This window comes from Alosa pseudoharengus, unplaced genomic scaffold (assembly GCF_046254945.1).
Source record: "Alosa pseudoharengus isolate Yale_2024_CS ecotype anadromous, Long Island Sound unplaced genomic scaffold, YU_APseudo_1.1 YU_APseudo_1.1_scf_2, whole genome shotgun sequence".
NCBI classification, from domain to species: Eukaryota; Metazoa; Chordata; class Actinopteri; order Clupeiformes; family Clupeidae; genus Alosa; species Alosa pseudoharengus.
Genome location: NW_027468663.1, coordinates 59,774,690 through 59,797,189, shown reverse-complemented (window position 1 = coordinate 59,797,189; position 22,500 = coordinate 59,774,690). Strand labels below are relative to the sequence as shown.

General features: G+C 41.7%; 1 protein-coding gene across 2 annotated transcripts in view; it reads right to left on the bottom strand.

The window, feature by feature from the left end:
• The window catches only part of atg2b (autophagy related 2B), a 121,061-nt gene that overhangs the window by 71,556 nt on the left and 27,005 nt on the right, over positions 1-22,500 (bottom strand). For both annotated transcript variants that reach the window (XM_076295679.1, XM_076295678.1), the window contains exons 10-13: positions 13,058-13,209; positions 11,185-11,278; positions 8,583-8,805; positions 208-364 (exon numbers count right to left, since the gene is read on the bottom strand). In XM_076295679.1, coding sequence (XP_076151794.1) covers positions 208-364; positions 8,583-8,805; positions 11,185-11,278; positions 13,058-13,209 — 626 coding nt within the window. The remainder of the gene's footprint in view (positions 1-207; positions 365-8,582; positions 8,806-11,184; positions 11,279-13,057; positions 13,210-22,500) is intronic.

Genomic DNA, 22,500 nt, shown 5'->3' with positions numbered 1-22,500 from the left:
TTTACACACCCATGCTAAAGTTGACTAAAAAGAGGAATAAAACATTTTGAAAATTGATCTTAATGCTTTAATTTAAAAAATGAAGAAATATCCAACCTTTAAGGACACCACTTTATTTTGTGAATGAATAATGTATCACAAATAAATAAATGTTCTTCCTTAAAATAAAGGGGTCATGTGTGTGTATGTGTGTGTGTGTATTCTTACTTCCGTGTACTGTGCAGTGTGTGTGTTGTTGGGCGTCTCCATGGAGACGAGACACTCTAGCAACTCCATCTGACTAAAGGAGACGTCAGAGTTGAGACGCATCAGACTGGAGCTCTGAGTGTGTTCATATGACACACACACACCCTCCGCCACCAACCTGCAACACACACACACACACACACACATTAAACACACATTAAACACACACACACACACACATTAAACACACACACACACACACACACACATCAAACACACATTAAACACACATTAAACACACACACACACACACATTAAACACACACACACACACACATTAAACACACACACATTAAACACACACTGGAGCTCTGAGTGTGTTCATACGACACACACACCCCCTCCGCCACCAACCTGCAACACACACACACACACACACACACACATTAAACACACACACACACATTAAACACACACACACACACACACATTAAACACACACACACATTAAACACACATTAAACACACACACACACACACATTAAACACACACACACACACATTAAACACACACACACACACACACCCTCCGCCACCAACCTGCAACACACACACACACACACACACACACACACACACACACACATTAAACACACACACACATTAAACACACATTAAACACACACACACATTAAACACACATTAAACACACACACATTAAACACACACACACACACACACACACACACACACACACACACACATTAAACACACACACACCCTCTGCCACCAACCTGCAACACACACACACACACACATTAAACACACACACTGGAGCTCTGAGTGTGTTCATACGACACACACACCAGTGTTTCCCCTACAATGTATTCATCAGCGGCGCAGTGCCGCTCCTGGAATTCAAGCGCCACTGCAAAAAAAGTTGCCTAATTAAAAAAAAAAAGACGCAAGTGAACTTCAGGAACAGCTGCCGTTCGTTCAGGTTTCATGTCAACAAATAATAGTAGGCTAACGTTGAAGGCGCAGTCAGGATTCCACAGGAGATCACGCTTGTTTGTGTTTATGTTTTAAGTTCATTAGCAGACGCAATTTTGTGCAAGAAAACGTAGCCTACATTATGTTAACCAAGGAACCAAATTAAACACGCCAGCGAGATAGCTCGCCCCTACCTTCAGTAGCCTATTCCCAGATAAATTCCACGCATTGTTTCGTTTTTGTTTGTGATACAGGCAATGCTTTCAAGCCCTGTGTTGCTAACATACCTAGGCTGTGAAACTAAGGTCTAGCCTATTGGTGGGTTTAATTGAATTTGAGTATACGCAAGCATTTATATCTGAGATAGTTTGCAATTCCTGTAGAGCTCACCAAAATTATAGATATGATACAAGACAATTAACTGCTATAATCCAAGATAGATTTTCTTCGACTTTTTGACCATTTATTTTACCAAATGACATGGAAAACACAATTCATTTCATCCACATATTCTTATGCACCATGCACAACGCTACTAAGTTAGCTTAAAACCGTGAGAATCAAGCTAGCGTCACGGGCCGTCACGGCATTAAAGTGACAGGCACTCAATTCGACTTGCACAGCACCAATACAGTGTAATGGCATGAAAGAGAAGTCTATATAGTTTATACAGTGCTGTGCAAAAGTTAAGACACCCATGCTGAAATTGACTAAAGGGAGGAATAAAAAACATATTTTGCCTTTTGTCTTAATGCCTTAATTAAGAAAAAAAAATAGGACATCAATTATTTTTTGTTGTATCGTTGTATTTATGTATCGTAAATAAATAAATGTTATTACAGTGCATGAAAATGCACTGTACTGTTCTTCCTAGGCAACAACTTATGTTTCTTATTACAGTGCATGAAAATGCACTGTACTGTTCTTCCTAGGCTTCTTCTTATTATTATTCCGCTTACCACTTTTTCTAGACGCAATTTCTCTTGAACAGTTTAACTTAGAAACTTCATTCAAACTTTGTAACGTAGGTCTTCAAACAGATCGGGTTGCTATGTCTTTTCAACTTTGAAACTTTTATACTTTTTAAACTATTAAAGAAAAACTTTTTAAAAATCCCCATAGACTTAACATTGCCGATTATGACATCATAATACGGCTATTAAGCAATTAGAATCCTATAGCAGGTGTTCAGGCCACCTGCAGCCTCAGGCTTTAAGCATACAATCTGGGTCAATTAAGACTACACATCCTATTCAACTGTTTCCTCTGCCCAAAACTGTTTCAAAATAAAAGTCCTCACTACAATAATCCACTGTTAAACAATGTAACCCATTAAACTACTGAACTTTTTACATTCAACTTTTAAACGGTCTACTTTTAAACTATCATTAAACTATCTATCTATTAAACTAGCTGTCTATCAACAACTTTTAAACTATCTACATTCAACTTTTAAACTTTTAAACTATATACATTCAACTTTTAAACAGTCTACTTTTAAACTATTATTAAACTATCTATTAAACTAGCTGTCTATCAACAACTTTTAACTTGTCATCAACTATGTCAACACTTGTCATCAATTATGACTCCTACCTACTGTAGCTAGTTAGCATAGTTAACATGTTAACATTGCTAGCATTGTTAACATTTTTAGCAAAACTGATAAAAATGATTAGCTAGGTTAGCTAAGTCACATGGTTAGCATAGTTAGCATGGTTATCATGTTAGTTAGCATAGTTAGCATAACTACTAAAAATGCTTAGCTAGGTTAGCTAAGTCACATGGTTAGCATAGTTAGCATGTTAGCATGCTAGTTAGCATAGTTAGCATAACTACTAAAATGATAAGCTAGGTTAGCTAAGTCACATGGTTAATATAGTTAGCATGTTAGCATTGCTAATATAGTTAGCATGTTTAACAAAACTGCTACAAAACATTAGTTAAGTTAGCTAAGTAGCATGGTTAGCATAGTTACTATTGTTAGCATGTTTATAAAACTGCTAGAAAACGTTAGCTAAGTTAGCTAAGTAGCATGGTTAGCATGTTAGCATTGCTAGCACTGCTATAAAACATTAGCTAAGTAGCATGGTTAGCATAGTTAAAAATCTTAGCCTAACTGCTTGCAAACATTAGAGCCATTCCAACTTTCAGTTATCGTCAAATATCTACCTATACACAGCCATTAAACTATTTGAATATCAACATTCATTAAACTTCCAGTCTGTCAACAACTTCTAAACTATTTACCTTTAACTTTTAAACGGTCTACTTTTAAACTATCATTAAACTATCTATTAAACTAGCTGTCTATCAACAACTTTTAAACTATCTACTGTCTATCAACAACTTTTAAACTATCTACATTCAGCTTTTAAACAGTCTACTTTTAAACTATCAACTTTTATTAAGCTATGCAACCACCATGTCTATCCTAGCATCACCGTAGTAACCATCTCTGTATTATCTGTTTTAACTATACATGATATTTTACATCACAACTTTAGCATTTTCATGCACTGGTAATTCCTTGGAATTGCATTTCTAGTTATTATTATTCCGCTTACCACTTTTTCCATACGCAATTTCTCTTGAACAGTTTAACTTAGAAACTTCATTCAAACTTTGTAATGTAGGTCTTCAAACAGATCGGGTTGCTATGTCTTTTCAACTTTGAAACTTTTATACTTTTTAAACTATTAAAGAAAAACTTTTTAAAAATCCCCATAGACTTAACATTGCATTACTTTTAAACTATCATTAAACTATCTATCTATTAAACTAGCTGTCTATCAACAACTTTTAAACTATCTACATTCAACTTTTAAACTTTTAAACTATATACATTCACTAGCTGTCTATCAACAACTTTTAACTTGTCATCAACTATGTCAACACTTTTCATCAACTATGACTCCTACCCACTGTAGCTAGTTAGCATGGTTACCAAAGTTAGCATGTTAGCATTGCTAACATTGTTAGCATTTTTAACAAAACTGCTAAAAATGATTAGCTAGGTTACCTAAGTCACATGGTTAGCATAGTTAGCATGCTAGCATATTAACATGTTGGTTAGCATTTTTAGCAAAACTGCTAAAAATGATTAGCTAAGTAACATGGTTAACAAAATTAGCATGTTAGCATAGTTAACATAACTGCTAAAAATGATTAGCTAAGTTAGCTAAGTAACATGGTTAGCATAGTTAACATGCTAGTTAGCATTTTTAGCAAAACTGCTAAAAATGATTAGCTAGGTTAGCTAAGTAATATGGTTAGCATAGTTAGCATGCTAACATTGCTAGCATAGTTAGCATGTTTAGTAAAACTGCTAGAAAATGGGCTAGAAAATGTTAAGTTAGCTAAGTAGCATGGTTAGCATGTTAGCATTGCTAACACTGCTAGAAAACGTTAGCTAAGTAGCATGGTTAGCAGGTTAGCATTGCTAGCACTGCTATAAAACATTAGCTAAGTAGCATGGTTATCATAGTTAAAAATCTTAGCATAACTGCTAGCAAACATTAGAGCCATTCCAACTTTCAGTTATCGTCAAATATCTACCTATACACAGCCATTAAACTATTTGAATATCAACATTCATTCAACTTCCAGTCTGTCAACAACTTTTAAACTATTTACCTTCAACTTTTAAACGGTCTACTTTTAAACTATCATTAAACTATCTATTAAACTAGCTGTCTATCAACAACTTTTAAACTATCTACATTCAGCTTTTAAACAGTCTACTTTTAAACTATTAACTTTTATTAAGCTATGCAACCACCATGTCTATCCTAGCATCACCGTAGTAACCATCTCTGTATTATCTGTTTTAACTATACATGATATTTTACATCACAACTTTAGCATTTTCATGCACTGGTAATTCCTTGGAATTGCATTTCTAGTTATATATAAATGTCTTTACTTATGCACAGCACTGTATATTCTCAATAGTAATAGTTTGTACAGTGGCCTACAGTGTACAGTTGTACAGTGGCTAATTACTAATAATGTAAATGAAAAAGGTTAAAGAAAAACATGAATAATCCTGTTCAAGTACTGCAATAATCATGCTTTGTAAATGCTTGTGTTGATGGTTATGTCATAATTTGTAACTCAATCTGTCCATTTCTTTAAGGAGTAATTTTTTCACATTTTTCTCTTTTTTTTGGGGGGGGGGGGCTTCCTACGATCAACAGCACCGCTGCTGGAAAAAATTATAGGGGAAACACTGCACACCCCCTCCGCCACCAACCTGCAACACACACACACATTAAACACAAACACACACACACACACACACACACATTAAACACACACACTGGAGCTCTGAATGTGTTCATACAACACACAGATACACCATCTGCCACACATTCAACACACACACATTAAACACACATTAAACACACACACACACACATTAAACACACACACATTAAACACACACACATTAAACACACACACACACACACACATTAAACACACACATTAAACACACACACACACACACACACATTAAACACACAAACACACATTAAACACACACACACACACACATTAAACACACACACATTAAACACACACACACACACATTAAACACACACACACACATTAAACACACAAACACACACCAAACATACACACCAGTGGCAGATGCTGGTCTTTGGAATAGGGGAAGCTCTGATAAAAATGGGCCATTATTAAATTCATATTATTGAGGTGCTATATTGTTCTTTGAGGGCAATTATTAAATTAATATTATTGAGGTGCTATATTGTTCTTTGAGGGCCATTATTAAATTCATATTATTGAGGTGCTATATTGTTATCCCAAAACCCAGATTAGACCATAGAGTTGTGAGACATAGCAGCAGTTCACTTTGGGGGGGGGGGGGGGGGGGGGCTGTGTGGTAGCCTACTAGAGGTATTTGGGGGGGGGGCTGTGTGGTATTTGGGGGGGGGGCTGTGTGGTAGCCTACTAGAGGTATTTGGGGGGGGGGGGCTGTGTGGTATTTGGGGGGGGGGGGGGCTGTGTGGTAGCCTACTAGAGGTATTTCTCTGTGACTATTCTGTACATTCATCTGCCTTGCTGTTTTATTTTGAATCTGTCCTGGTGGGGAAGATTATCAAATGGCTAATAAACAATATTAGCATAATGTAGCCAGGCTACACAGTTATATAGCAAACTAGCTGGCTACAACCTAGCTTACATACACAACTGAAATAAAAGGTCACAAACTCAATAACTAAGCAGGATATGTACAAAAACAAATAGAAACCGACTGTATTGCTCACAAATATATGAGAATTTGAGCTGCAGCTTGCCTCTCGACGACTTCACCTGCCAACGCGGCAAACCATCGCTAAACTTGAAACTCTTCTTCTCTGATCGCGACATAGACATAAGTCTAAGTTTACTATCTAGCAAGCTACATTAGAGAAGATAGGCATAACAGCTTCCCAAAAGAAAGTCTGAAGCTAAAGTTCCTTTCAAAAGGATTCACTGTCAAACTAAGCAGACCAACAGAGTACATATCACTTATATCCTTCAATGTTTTGTTTGAGAGCAATCAAGTAGGCTAGCATTCCAAGTTACAGAATAGAAAATAATGTGTTAGTTTATGGCTAATGTATATGAGAAATCCCATAGATATGCTAACGGTTAGCATAATCAATAAAAGTAGATATTTAGAGCGAATTTCAGTCCATTTACAAAAGGGTTACATAAGAAGAGCTCTTTGTTTACTACTGACTATAAAAATACTCATGGCTAATGTGTTCTCTCAATATAATACCGTGTAGGAAAAATGTGACTGTGTAACTCATCAATGACACTTGAATGAACTAGCTGCACAAAATAAACATTTGGCGTGCGTGTGACAAAGTGGACCACTAGCAATCATGTGACACTTGCTGTGCTGCAGCCAGGGGCTTCACCCACTTCTGTTGCATGCACCTCCTGGATTTAGTGCATGTGTGGGGTTTAGTGCATGTGTGGGGTTTAGTGGATGTGTGGGGTTTAGTGAATGTGTGGGGTTTAGTGAATGTGTGGGGTTTAGTGGATGTGTGGGGTTTAGTGGATGTGTGGGGTTTAGGGAATGTGTGGGGTTTAGTGGATGTGTGGGGTTTAGTGGATGTGTGGGGTTTAGGGAATGTGTGGGGTTTAGTGAATGTGTGGGGTTTCAATGCGTGATTGAGTCCCCCCCCCCTCCCCCAAGTAATTTAAATACTCGATAACGTCAATTTGCACATCGTTAAAACAACAATCACAATATTGTCACAGACGATATCGCCCAGCCCTAGTTGTCAATCTAAAAAAGTCCAGCCACTATGACGGTTCCTCCAATCATCATACAGAGGCTCGGTGTCAGGGCCATCCCACTGCCCCATTCACTTCCGGAGTCATCCCACTGCCCCATTCACTCCCTGAGACGCCGGGCTTCCCTGGAAATGACGATTTCGGGGCTTTTGTCCAATAAACATCTAGCTTTTCTGCACCGAGATCAGCCCATTCTGAAATGCCATTGAAAGTCCAGTGACGCCGAGCGTCTATGGGTTTTTTGATGGATCGTGTCATCACAGCAATGTACTGTATTAGGTGAGTGGAAATCACAATAGATGACCGGCAAAACCTTATTGCTGAACAAATTAGCCATGAAGTTGAACACGTTTTTGGCACGCTCTAGTTGGAATAGTAGGCTAATTTAATAATAGTGTTTGATGCTCTAGTTGGAATAGTAGGCTAATTTCATAATAGTGTTTGATGCTCTAGTTGGAATAGTAGGCTCATTTCATAATAGTGTTTGATGCTCTAGTTGGAATAGTAGGCTAATTTCATAATAGTGTTTATTTGTGATATTTACAGTGATACAGTGATAAGGAGGCGGAGCTTAGAGCAATCACCTCTGATACACACACACATTAAACACACACACATTAAACACACACACATTAAACACACACACAGCACACCATTAATGCACCACAGCTTTAAACAGTCACCTCTGATACACACACACATTAAACACACACACACAGCACACCATTAATGCACCACAGCTTTAAACAGAATCACACACACACCTCATTTTTAACACAGCACACCTTTAAAGACAGTAGTAGTAAGTAGCTGTGGCTTTACCCAATTAGAATGTCCACCATCATCCGTGAACCAATCAGTAGCCATGGCCCTCATGGAGCAACTCACCTGAACCAATCAGTAGCCATGGCCCTCATGACATCATCCCTGAACCAATCAGTAGCCATGGCCCTCATGACATCATCCCTGAACCATTCAGTAGCCATGGCCCTCATGACATCATCCCTGAACCAATCAGTAGCCATGGCCCTCATGACATCATCCCTGAACCAATCAGTAGCCATGGTGCTCATGGGAAACTCACCTGAGGTGGTCGTGGGGGCAGGCCTTGTCAAAGACGTCTCGTGATTGGACACAGCCATGGGGGAGGAGCTTGTATGCGGCCAGTGTTTGGAAGAAGTGTGTGGCCATTGGTGTAGAGGGACTGTGGGAGGAGTCAGCGGGGGGCAGAGGGTCGATGTGCAGGACCACCACTAGAAGGCGCTCCACAGCCAAGCGCAGCACCAGCTCAGGACACGAGTCATGCGCTACACACACACACACACACACACACACACACACACACACACACAGAGTCATCAGGGAGATGCGCTACACACACACACAGAGTCATCAGGGAGATGCGCTACACACACACACACACACACACACACACACACACACACACACACACACACACACACACACACACACACACACACACACACAGAGTCATCAGGGAGATGCGCTACACACACACACACACACACACACACACACACACACACACACACACACACAGGTATATATATATATATATATATATATGTATATTTATATATATATATATATATATATATATATATATATATATATATATATATATAAACTAGGGCTGTCAAAATAACTGATTAATTTCAATTAATTAATTTGAGAAAAAATAACTGATTAAAAAAAATAACGCAGATTAATCGACTCCGTATGACCTTTGACCCCGAGCCGTTCTAGTCAGTAACCATTAGGCTGTAAAATGAAGGAGAGAGAAGAAAATGTGCTGCCTAGATCATTGATTGGAACATTTACTTTTAAGTCGTACATCAATGTGAAGAAATAGTGTTGACATAGAGGGGAGTGTTAATTTGTTTTCATTGTGTACCCTAGGTTATATCTGTGGCCTGAAATGCCTTGTATATGGAAAAAAAACTTATTCCCGAAGCACTTTTGAATTTATTTCCTCAGCATATTAGGTCATATCATAGATTATTATGGCCATTATTTGAACAGTGAAAATAATAATAAAAGAGTTTTTGAACTTTAATGTCACTAATGCTGATTATTCAATGATTCATTTGAGTTTAAATATTTAAAATACTTTCACAGCAAAAATTATATATGCGATTAATTTAGATTAATTAATCACAGAGTATGTAATTGATTCGATTAAATTTTTTAATCGATTGACAGTCCTATATAAACACACAGCACCACCTCAGGACACGCTACACACACACACACACACACACACACACCGAGTCATCAGGGAGATGCGCTACACACACACACACACACACATATATATATATATAAACACACAGCACCACCTCAGGACACGCCACATTTTATTTAAATAACACTTGCCTGATGGCTTCTACTCTCTGCTGCTAGCTACTGCTGTGTCGACGTTACTTCCGTGATTTGGGAAAAGCCCATAAAAGTCCTGGCAGAAAGCGATCCATCAAGATGTAAAACAGTTGTAAACACTTCGGAAAAAAATATCAAAAACTTTGGACCAAAAAACTTCTACGTAATTGCTTTCTGCCAGGACTTTTACAGGCTTTTCCCAAATCACAGAAGTAACGTCGACGCAGCGGTAGCTAGCAGCACAGATACATAAATAAACTCCAGGTATACTTACAAACTTTCCAATGCCTCGTTATATGAGTACAGAACCTATTTGTACTACTGTAGAGGTTTGGTAACATTCCGGGCATTATTAGTGGGGTAATTTACGAGATACACGACGTGTTCCATTAGCGCCAACGTTAAGCTGGGCTGATACATAGACTGATAGCGCTAACTCGACCAATGTTCGACCAAGGGAAAAAAGCTTCTGGGGGTGTGTTTGGCTCGCGGCCATCATGCAAATGACCATAGGGTGAAATTCACGCCGAATCATCACTTTAAGGTCAAGGTAGGTGTTAGGGTCAGGGTAGGTGTTAGGGTGAGGGTAGGTGTTAGGGTAAGTGTGGTTACTGCTCTGGTGGCTACTGGTCGCACGTTCCGCCATCAGGGATCAACTAAGTATATTTATTCCACTGCTTGGTTGAATTCCACATTGTCCTACGTAATTTAGAACGACCATTAACCGTTTGTTATTTGCACACCTATGAAGTAGATCCATATTTTTGGCCGTATCACACTTGTATATTAATTCGCTGAACTCGTTGTGAAGTTTAAATGAACCGTCACGTTGCATCCGAGCTGTAAAATGCAGACGTTCAGAACATAGCAACATTGTAGCATATGACAGAGGTGGCTTTTAGCTAGATGGATGACAGCAGGCTAAGTAAAATAGCGATGTTTCAAAGCTAAAGATCAACAGAATCTTGGGATACGCCCACTTGACAACGGGAGAGATAGAACTAACGACTGGCCTTTGGCAGTAGCAACCATCCATTTAGAACTAGTAACGGCAGTTTGTCCTGCAAGTTGAGAAATTAGTTGTGTCGGAAGAAAGAAGTTCTACAAACAAGACAGTTTTAGCGAATAAAACGTTTAAATTGTAACAGGAAATGAACACAACGCAAGTGGCAGCAGTGGAATAAGCGGGATAATGGACTCCACGGTGGTCTGTTCTGCTGAATAAGCGGGATAATAACACGTATGCGTGCGTGCGTGCGTGTGTGTGTGCACGCGTGTGTACTTACAGGTCTGTCTGTGCAGCTTGTGTGTATGTGTGTAAGTAGCCTCCTGTTGTTTATCTCGTTGTCGGTTCACCTCCAGATATTCGTCCCATCCAGCCTAAGCAGAAACACACACACACACACACACACACACACACTCAGTAACTTCATCATGTCCAATGCTAGGGAAGTTTATTTATATTATTTATTAGTATCAAATCATATCCATGTGGCACAGTATTGGGATTAACTGACTTCTAGAAGCTTTAATTGCAGCATGTGAACTACAGACAGTATAAATAACATGTGGAGTGTTACGCCCCACCGGAGAGCCGCAACATAAAGTGGAGAACGACGACTGGGTTAAGGCTCAAAAGGGGTATTTATTTATGTTCCCTAAAAAGGGCAAAAAGCAGGCTCGGAAACCGGCAAAAAGGCTCAGAGACGACACGGTGGTAGCAACCAGCAGGAAAAACCCAGACAATGCTCTGCAGACCAGGTCCAGAATGGGCCTTTTGAAGAGGCTGGCCAGGTGCACCGCATCCTGGCTAATTGGATCACCTGATTAGGGAGCAAACACAGGTAACAGCACCCCTACCACTCACAGCCAGCAGGGGGTGCCAAAAATCATAACGGTAAATCAGAAGGAACTTAGGGGGTCCGTAACACCCTCCCGCCGAAATGGTGACACCAGTCTCCATAAAAAGAAACAGCCTGCAGTACAACTTCCATAATATATATAAAGGATTTTGAAAAAAAAAATACTTACTTCTAGATCTTAACTAGATCCTACCCATCCTGATGCACGCGAGACAATGCATCCGCTAATACATTGTCTGATCCGCGGACATGCACAATATCAAGGTCATATGGCTGCAAAATAATGCTCCAACGCATAAGGCGTTGGTTGGAATTACGCATTTTGTTCAGGAACCGCAACGGATTATAGTCGCTGTAAACAGTGATGGAGTGTGAGGACGAACCTAAATATACCTCAAACTGCTGGATGGCGAGGACGAGACTGAGAGCCTCCTTTTCAACAGTAGAGTACCGTTTCTGGTGGTGATTAAATTTATGCGAAAATAACACACCGGGTGTTCGACTAGATCAGGACCACATTGAAGAAGGACAGCTCCCGCGCCAACGTCACTCGCATCTACGGCAAGATGAAACGGTTTGCCGAAATCGGGTGCAAGCAGCACAGGAGCGGAAACTTAGAGACCCTTCACGTTTCGAAACGCCGTTTCACAGTTATCATTCCATATATAAGGAACCTTAGGGCTTAAGAGGTCGGTAAGAGGAGAAACGATGGAGGAGAAATTCTTGCAAAAGTTACGGTAATAACAAACCATCATAGCAGGTAACAGCACCCCTACCACTCACAGCCAGTAGGGTGTGCCAAAAATCATAACGTTAAATCATAAGGAACTTCGGGGGCCGTAACATGGACTAAATGCTACTTTAGCCTGTTTAGTTTGGATTTAGACTGCAGCATGTGGACTACACATTTAGTTTGGCCTTTACTAATTGACCGATCGCAAAAGCCACGGCCCCTTTTGGAGACCCACGGACCTGATTTCATTTAGAATCCGTCGAAAGACTCCAGTGTCCCACATTTTTCCTGCTGGTCGGGGATCAAACTAGCAACCCTTCGGTTACAAGCCCGAAGCCCTAACCAGTAGGTCACGGTTGCCCCTTATGTGTATGTCTGTGTGTGTGTGTGTGTGTGTGTGTGCGTGCACTGTGCATGCCTGTCTCCCTGTGTGTGTGTGTGTGTGTGTGTGTGTACTGTGCATGTCTGTCTCCCTGTGTGTGTGTGTGTGTGTGTGGGTGGGTGGGTGGGTGCGTGTGTACGTATGTGTGTGTGTGCGTGCGTGCGTGCGTGCGTGCGACTTACAGCTGTTTGGCCAGATGGTAACTCGCCGAGAGAGGCGGAGTAATTACTGTTGAGTGACAGGTCAAGGTCCACAGTAGGCGGGTCCCCGAGAGGGGGCAAAGACGATAGGCTGTGGGACATGTCCATCTCAGCCATGGAGAAAAACACTTCCTCTTCACAAGATGAAGAAAAACACAGATCAACACACAAGTATAAAAACACACACATACATACACATACACACACAAGCATAAACATACACACACATACATACACATACACACACAAGTATAAAAACACACACACAAGTATAAAAACACACACATACATACACATTAGGGGTGTAACGGTTCATGTATTCGTATTGAACCGAAACGGTACGGGCGTCACGGTTCGGTGCATGAATTTACACGGAGAATACACGGTATAAAAATACATAAAACTCGTGTGCGGATTAATTAATGTCATGCGCAATTACTGTTAAGTAGCGAGAGTTACGGGAGTTCTTTAGCGACACCTAACGCTAATCTGTAGCCTCCCTTAGCTCTGAAGCTCTGATTGGCGCCTATGTCAGGTCGTCGGTCGAGTCCGTCAGTCATTAGCAGCACTAAGGTTAGACCCACAAGAGTTAGAGGATCCGCTGGTCTCTTTAAGATCGCAAGTTTGAGAACTTCAGTTACAGTAACGTTAGTACAGGCGAAAGAGTGGTGGATAAGATGAAACTGTGTGTCGGCGTTGTTCAGCAGTTGTTGGGTATCTGAGTGGAAAAAATGCTACACATATTCGAAGCCATCACCCAGATGGTGTAGGCTACCAATCACTGAAACGAGGGGAAAAACGTGGTAATTACCTTTATGTTGGGGTAACTTCTAACTTCTCACATGAGGAGCTGGTAGTGTTAAGTGCATAGACAGTAAAATAAAGTGACAACGCTAACCAGGCGTTTTTTTTTTTTAAAAAGGCAAAATAGCGTGATATTTTCACAGTTAGTAGGCTACATTATTACTTTACACACAATGAAAAATATTGAGGCAAATTGTAGACCCTTCTATATACAACTAAACACAGATGTTGAAGGTCTTGCTTAATTAAGTGGATTTTTAAAAATCATTTTTCTATGTAATTTGCACTTTCAGAAATAAGAGATGATGTAGGCCTATTTTCAGTTTTATAGCTGATTGTCTTATTTTGTTTACAAGTTACAGATGGAGTCTGGGTACTTATTGTACTGTTTAGCCTACATCTTACACACTTCAGGCTGTTGCAGATAGCTCAGGGAAGAGACTGTATGACACTAGGTGGTACAGCCTGAGACATGTACAAAAAAAAAAAATGCTTTCTGCATTTTTGTTTTGCTTTTCCCTCCATTGTACTGAACTCGTACCGAACCGTGATGTCCGAACCGAGGTATGAACCGAACCGTGACTTCTGTGTACCGTTACACCCCTAATACACATACACACACAAGCATAAACACACACACATACATAAACACACACACAAGTATAAAAACACACACATACATAAACACACACAGACAAGTATAAAAGCACACACATACATACACAAACACACAAGTATAAAAACACACACACACATAAACATACACACACACACAAGCATAAACATACACACAAAAAAACACACACACACACATAAACATACAGCACACACACACACACACACGCACACACACACATACACGTAAACATACACACACCCACACACACATGCATAAACTCACACACACACACACACACACACACACACATAAACATACAGTACACACACATGCATAAACTCACACACACACGTAAACATACACATATACACACATGCATAAACTCACACACACACGTAAACATACACACACACACACACATGCATAAACTCACACACACAAACACATAAACATACACACACACACACACACACATAAACATACAGTACACACACATGCATAAACTCACACACACACACACATACAGTACGCTTCAGAATTATAGGCACCTTTGTGAAAGTTGACTAAAAACAGTTATAAAAATCTTTTGGTGATTTATTGTAATCTCACAATGACAACAATAAGGAAGGTTACAAGTCTAAAGGGCCTGAAAATTCATCAAGGGAAAAAGAAGTGCTTGGTAGAGGGAACACAGGGTCCCCGCATTGATAGCTATTTCTTAAGAAGTGCATCAAGTCAGTCGGTTGAAGTCCAGCGACAGGAAGAAACCCACAGTTCGCAGGACATCAGTACCCCTGTTGTTGAGGTAAGTTCTAGCACTGAGGCAGAGAGAGAGGCCAGTCAGCCAAGGAGGGAGAAGATTAATGGTCATAGGCCTGGGGTTAGATGGCCAGGCGCAGCAGAATGTAGAATGTGGGAAGATGTTAATAGTGATTTGGTCAGTATCCTGGGTCAGCTCAAGGGGACGGCTGAAAGCAAATTAGAGAAAATGGGAGACATTATTTATAGCTATGGTAAGGAAAGATTTGGGACTATTGAGAGAAGGACAAAACGGCTACATGAGGTAGTTAAATCTAGGCGCCAGCAGGAGATAGATAAACTTATCAAGGAGAGGAGGCAGCTTAAGAAGCAGTGGAGAAAAGCTACAGATAATGAGAAGGAAGGTATTGACTGTCTACAGGCAGATGTGAGGGAGCGGTTAGTAGTGCTAAGAAGAGCTGAAAATATTAGGAAAAATAGGAAGAAGAAATCACGAGCCCGACTAGCATTCTATAAAGACCCATTTAAGTTTGTTAAGTCTTTATTCGTAATGCAGAAGAGTGGTAGTCTTTTGGAACCTAAGCAGAAGCTTGAGGAGTATTTAGAGGGAGTGCACAAAGATAGGGAGAGGTTCAGGGAGATGGTACTTCCTGCTGATATCCCACCTATTGGTGAATTAAGTAGCCAATGCGACGATAGTCCACCAAGGTGGAAAGAGGTGCAAGAAGTAATAAAACGTGCAAGGGCCTCTTCAGCCCCGGGACCTAATGGAGTGCCCTACCGGTTGTATAAGAGTGCACCAGATGTTTTAAGATTTTTATGGCAATTAATGAAGATAGTTTGGAAAAAGCAGAGTATTCCCAAGGCTTGGCGGAGGGCTGGGGGAATATTTATTCCCAAAGAAAAGGACGCAGTGGAGATTAATCAATTTAGGCCAATTAGTCTACTGAATGTTGAAGGGAAGGTTTTCTTTAGTGTGGTGGCACGGAGACTGACAAATTACCTTGAAAGGAATAAACTAATTGATACCACGGTGCAAAAAGCTGGAATTCCTGGCTTCTCCGGGTGCTTAGAGCATACCAGCATGATTTGGCACCAAATTCAATTAGCAAAGCGTGAGAAGAGAGACCTGCACGTTGTGTTCTTGGATTTGGCTAATGCTTTTGGGTCTGTGCCGCATAGTCTGTTGTGGGAGGCCTTTGATTATTTCAGAATCCCAGGTAGCATTAAAAGCCTAGTAAAAGCATACTTTCTGGATATTCAATTATGTTTTACTACAGCTGATTACACCACAGGTTGGCAACAACTTGAGATAGGAATCATGGCCGGATGTACCATCTCCCCACTTGCTTTTACAATGGCAATGGAGGTCATTATTAGGGCCTCAAAATGGGTAGTGGGCGGGGAGAAGTTGCAGGGAGGGCCACGCCTCCCCCCGATTCGGGTTTTCATGGACGACATGACAACCTTGACGACAACCGTTCCATGCACCAACAGGTTGCTGGGTAAGTTAAATAGTAATCTGCAATGGGCCAGAATGAAGGTGAAACCAAGTAAGTCTAGGAGTCTCTCAATTATTAAAGGGAAGGTAACAGATAAGGAGGTGATTCCCACAGTTCTGGAGAAACCAGTGAAGAGCCTGGGAAGGTGGTATGATGCAAGCCTTAGTGATAAATCACAGGTTGAAGACTTGAGACAGGTCACTAGGCAAGGTATTGCAAAAATTGACAAGTCGAGGCTGCCAGGTAAGCTCAAGCTGTGGTGTTTGCAGTTTGGTTTGTTGCCTCGGCTAATGTGGCCATTGACAGTTTATGAAGTTCCTCTGTCAAAGGTAGAGAGGTTGGAAAAAATGATCAACTCCTTTGTCAGAAAATGGCTCGGAGTCCCACGCTGCTTAAGCAGTGTAGCCTTGTATGGGAAGGGTATTGTAGAGTTGCCAATATCTAGTCTGACAGAGGAATTTAAGTGTGCTAAGGCTAGATTGGAATTGACTCTTACTCAGTCCAAGGACCCAGTGGTGAGGAAAGTTGCACCCTCAGTTAATGCAGGGAGGAAGTGGAACCCAGAGCAGGCAGTTAAGCAAGCTCAATCAGCATTGAAGCATATAGATATAATGGGCCATGTGCAGCACGGGCGGGGGGGTCTAGGGGTGGGTGCAAGTAAACCCTTGTGGAGTAAGGCTTCTGCAGGAGAAAAGAGGAAAATGGTAGTGGAGGAAATGCATAGACAGGAGGAGGCTGTAAGATGTACTAAGGCAGTGTCGCAGGCAAAACAAGGGCAGTGGGTGAACTGGGAAGGGGTGGAAAAAAGACAGATTAAATGGAAAGATCTATGGGGCATGGAAGCTAGTAAGATCAGATTTATGTTAGGTGCTACATATGATGTGCTCCCATCTCCCAAGAATTTAAGTCAATGGTTTGGTGAGGATGATAAATGCATACTTTGCTCGTGTGTGGGCAGTCTCCACCATATCCTATCAGGATGCAAGGTAAGTCTCACCCAGGGGCGGTATACGTGGCGTCATAACCAGGTATTGAAATGTGTGGCAGCGGCAATAGAGGATAAAAGAAGAGAAGTCAATTCATTAGCAGCTAGTAAAGGGGTAAGGCAAATTAACTTTGTACGTCAGGGGGATAAACCTTGTTCCGCGAAGGCCAGGTGTAAAACCGGCCAGTTGAAAAATGGGGCGGGCTGGGAAATGAAGGTTGATCTTGGCCAGCAGATGGCGGTACCTCCACATATAGTGAGTACTAAGCTACGTCCTGACGTAATCTATGGTCGGATTCAGAGAAGATAGTTTACTTCATTGAACTCACTGTTCCTTGGGAAGACAGAGTGGAAGTGGCCAATGAGCTGAAGAGAGCTAAATATACTGAAATAGCAGAGGAGGCAGCTAAGCGAGGTTGGAGTGCACAATTAAGGCCTATTGAAATCGGTGCACGTGGGTTTGTGGCCAGATCTGCTATTGGCTTGCTGTCTGAATTGGGCATTTGTGGTCGAAGTCTAAGGCAGGTGGTTAGTAACATGTCCTTAGCAGCAGAACGGGCAAGCGAATGGTTGTGGGTAAGGAGAAGTTATCCTTCCTGGGGCGCAAGCTAAGGTAAGCTAACTGGCTCATTTGTTTTGGTCGTGGGTAAGGAGAAGTTACCCTTCCTGGGGCGCAAGCTAAGGTAAGCTAACTGGCTCATTTGTTTTGGTGGTGGGTAAGGAGAAGTTACCCTTCCTGGGGCGCAAGCTAAGGTAAGCTAACTGGCTCATTTGTTTTGTGTTTGTGATGGACTGTGCCTAGGTTGATGGTACTTGGCTAAGGTTCTTTATGGTTTATGGTTCAGTCCACATCAACGGGACGGACCGACCTAGCCAACTTAAACCATGCCTAGGTTGGTTAAGGGTATTTGGATGCTTGTTGTGGTAATATGGGGCAGCATGGGGCGTAAGCTAACTGCTAACTGCTGGCTAATTTGTTTTGTGTTTGGGATGGGGCCTAAGATAATGGGCTAAGCTAACTGGCTAATTTGTTTTGTGTTTGTGATGGGCTGTGCCTAGGGTGATGGTACTTGGCTAAGGTTCTTTATGGTTTATGGTTCAGTCCACATCAACGGGACGGACCGACCTAGCCAACTTAGACCATGCCTGGGCTGGTTAAGAGTATTTTGAGTATTGGATATTTCAATGTGGTGATATGGTGGTAGCATGGAGGGGAGTGTCTCCAGGACGCTGGTTTCACTGTTAAGCCTTCATGAGGTGTCGTGGGCCTAACTTAACGAAACATCGGTGAATGAGGGTGCCCACTTGATAACCCCAATGACATGCCGCATACTATATAGGCTACTGCTGTTGGATAGGCCATTTGCATTGTGCTTGTGACCATTTGTTGGCGGATTTGTGGGTAGTGTGCTTTTTAAAGTTAAACTTGAGCAGGGGCTTCTGAATGTGTTTTTACCTTGGATTTTGGCACAAGGGATTTTAACATCTAATCCTGTGTATTAATGTAAAGGAAAAATCCAACATTGAAGGGAAGCAAATGTATTCCGAGAAAATAAATAAATATTTTTTAACAAAAGCACAAAATTGCCCACCCCTAGAAAATCATATACAACATGTAACAAAAGAATTCAACTTATTTAAGTTGATCAGAGTGTCTGAACTCTCAGAAGTAGTTAATCAGAGTGACTGAACTCTCAGAAGTAGTTCATGACTTTCTTTTTCACAAAGGTATTTGAAATAAAGTGACACCGAAGCTAAATCCCCTAGTCATTTTTCAACATGGGAAAGACAAGAGAATACATTAAATGCGAATACAAGGAAATGTGTTTGTAAGTCAGGAATGGCTATAAAAACTAGGTACTTTGTTGAAAATGCCTGTAAAGTGCCTAAAACTATACTTAAATGGTTCTAATCAACTGGAAATGTGACAAACATGCTTGGACAAAGACCCAAGGTTATCGTCCCCCCAAATGAGTGCTTGATGTGGCGGAGGAAACGTTTAGAATAGTGCCTCTTACGGAGGGCTTGAAAGAGTTGTTGTATGGCATGGTGAAGGTCTGTGGGGAAGGAGCAGATGCGATGAAAGCGGATTATTTGTGATTTAACTATGGATCTAAACGTGTGTTTGGGGTGATTACTGTGCTTATGCAAAAGTGAGTGAGTGTCTGTGGGTTTAAAATAAACTTTGGAACTAAAAGTTTTATGTGTAGGTGAAAAGGGGGTGAAAAAGATGGTGGTGTCTAGAAAATTAATCTGGTGTGGGTCAATTGTGGCCTTAAGTGAGATGGATGGGTGATGTGAGTTTAAGGTGTCTAAAAAAGTGTTGAAATCCTGTAGGGGGTGTGGCCAAGCTCCAATGATGTCATCCAGAAAACGAAAGTAAAAAGTGGGTTGAAGGGGGCACTTGGCTAGGGCGGCCTGCTCCCACTCACTCATGTAGATGTTGGCGTAGGAAGGTGCAAAGTGTTGACCCATGGCAGTCCTGTGTACTTGTAAGTAAAGTTTATTGTCAAAGTTAAAATCATTGTGAGTGAGACAGATTTCTAAAAGTTGCAGGAGGATGGTGTCCGGTCTGTGAGGGTCTGGGTATTTTTGAAAAGTGTTTTGAACTGCTTGTAATCCGGCGGGGGTGTTGATATTGGTGTAAAGGCTATCTACGTCTAAAGTGAAAAGGTGAGTGTGGTGTGGGACTGCCATGGGTCGAAGCCTGGTGAGGAAGTGGTATGTATCCTTGAGGTAGGAGGGGTGTCTGTTGGAAAGGGGGTTGAGGTAGGAGTCAATATAGATGGAAATGTTGTATGTGGTGCTGTTGCAGTCTGACACAATGGGACGACCAGGAGGAACCTGAGAGGGAACTGTCCAGGTGTGTGGGGGTTTGTGAATTTTGGGGAGGAGATAGAATTGACGTGGTCGGGGGTGGTCTGGTCCTTGTAAAAATATACTTTGTTTATGGTTAATGAAGTGTTGTTGATAAAGTGAGGTGACTAACCGGCGGATTTCAGACTGTGCTGCGGGTTGGGTGGACTGTGTTATGGGTGAATAAAACTGGGTGTTGTTGAGCTGTCTGTGTGCTTCAGTGAGGTAGTGATGGGTGTCCATGATTACAATTTTGGAACCCTTTTTGATGGTTCCAAACTTTACCGGTTTGATGACTATAAATGTATTGTTTGTGAGTTGTGAAATGGCCTGTTTTTCTGCTAGTGTGAGGTTACTGGTGGTGGGGGGAGGGAGATGCCTGAGAAAGGAATTGAGTGCCTGCCTGTCCCTGTGAATGTGCTTAACTAATTTCTTATCTAATTGTGAAGTGTGGGGTTCCCAAGTGGAGGGAAGAGTGAAAGGGGTGGGCGTGTAGGTGTCCTCTGAGGAAAAGTGGTGGAGTATTTTAAGGCGGCGGTGATAAAGGTGTAGGTCCGTCTGGAGTTCCTCCCGGTCCATGCGAGTGGTGTGTGGAATGAATGTAAGCCCCCTTTCCAACAGAGAGCGTTGTGGGGAAGTGGGTTGGAAAAGGGTGGAAAGGTTCATGATTAAATCATGAGGGAGGGTGGGAGTGGGTTGAGGGGGTGAATGTGCAGGAGGGGGGGTGGGGGTGGGAGTTGGGGGGGCCAGGGTTATGGGTGGAGTTATTGAAAATGTAAGTATTGGCACCAGTGTGTAAAGATTGTCTGAGCTGTATGGGGTGTCCAGTGTATGTGATCTTGGGTGGTGTGGAAGGTGTCTGGGGGGATAGTGGTTAGTTATAAAGTTATAAAGTTGTTAATGTGAGTGAGGTTGTCCTTCTGTTGGGTAGTGAGGCGGGGTGAGAAATTAATAAGTGGAATGTGTATGATTGCATCGGGGAAAACTGTAGAAGCATGTTTGTAGAGAGTGAGGAACTGTTTGATGCTGGTGTTTTTGGGGTCGTGGTCCTTGTTGTTGAAGCCCATGTGCTTGTGATATTATGTAGGGGGAAAGGTGTGTGGTTGTGTTAGCAGGAGTGCGGGGAGGTGTAGAGTGTGGTGTAGTGTGTGTGTCAACTGTCTGTGTTGTATGTGTGTGAGTCTGTAAGGTGGTGGATCCTGGTGGTGTGTTGTGATTGTGTATGGTTGGAAGGGTGGAAGTGGGAGGGGAAGTGGAAGTAGGGTTGGAAAATGTTTGAGCTAACGTGTCTGTGATTGTGTGTGATGGTGAAGTTGTGGATGAAAGTGGTGGAAAATCTGAAAGGCATGTTAAATTAGGTGGGGGGGTATGGGAAGGAGGGGGTATGGGCAAAGGGGCAGGGGTAGGGGGGTTGAGGGCCAGGTGAACTGTGGGAAGAGTGGAGTCGGTGAATCTTTTCTGGTACCTCTTCCTGGCCCAGCCACACGCTATTTGAAAGGCTGTATTGTTAAAAGGTGGTAAAGGTGTAGTAAAGTTTAACATTTGTGAGGTGTAGTGGTTGTGTAAAATCTGCATGTTCTGCTCCATCCACTGTGTTGTGTTGTTTCTGAGTAATTCTAGTGTCTGGGGTGTGGGGGCAGCTGGTTTGATAAATTCTGTGAGTTTGGTGACCTGTCTGTGCATGCCTGTGGGGAAAGTGTGTGTGTCCAGAGCTGTATGTGTAATCTGTTTGTGATGTGTGACTTGGATTAATTTAAAGTAATGTTTGGCTTGTTGGCGTGTGAGGGGATCTGGTTTGTGTCTGAGAGTCTTTGTGTACATGTCTGGTGGTGGAGTAGGGTGTGTGCATGTGTGTGAAGAGGGGGGTCTAGTGGAGGCTAAGGTGGATGCATATGTGTGT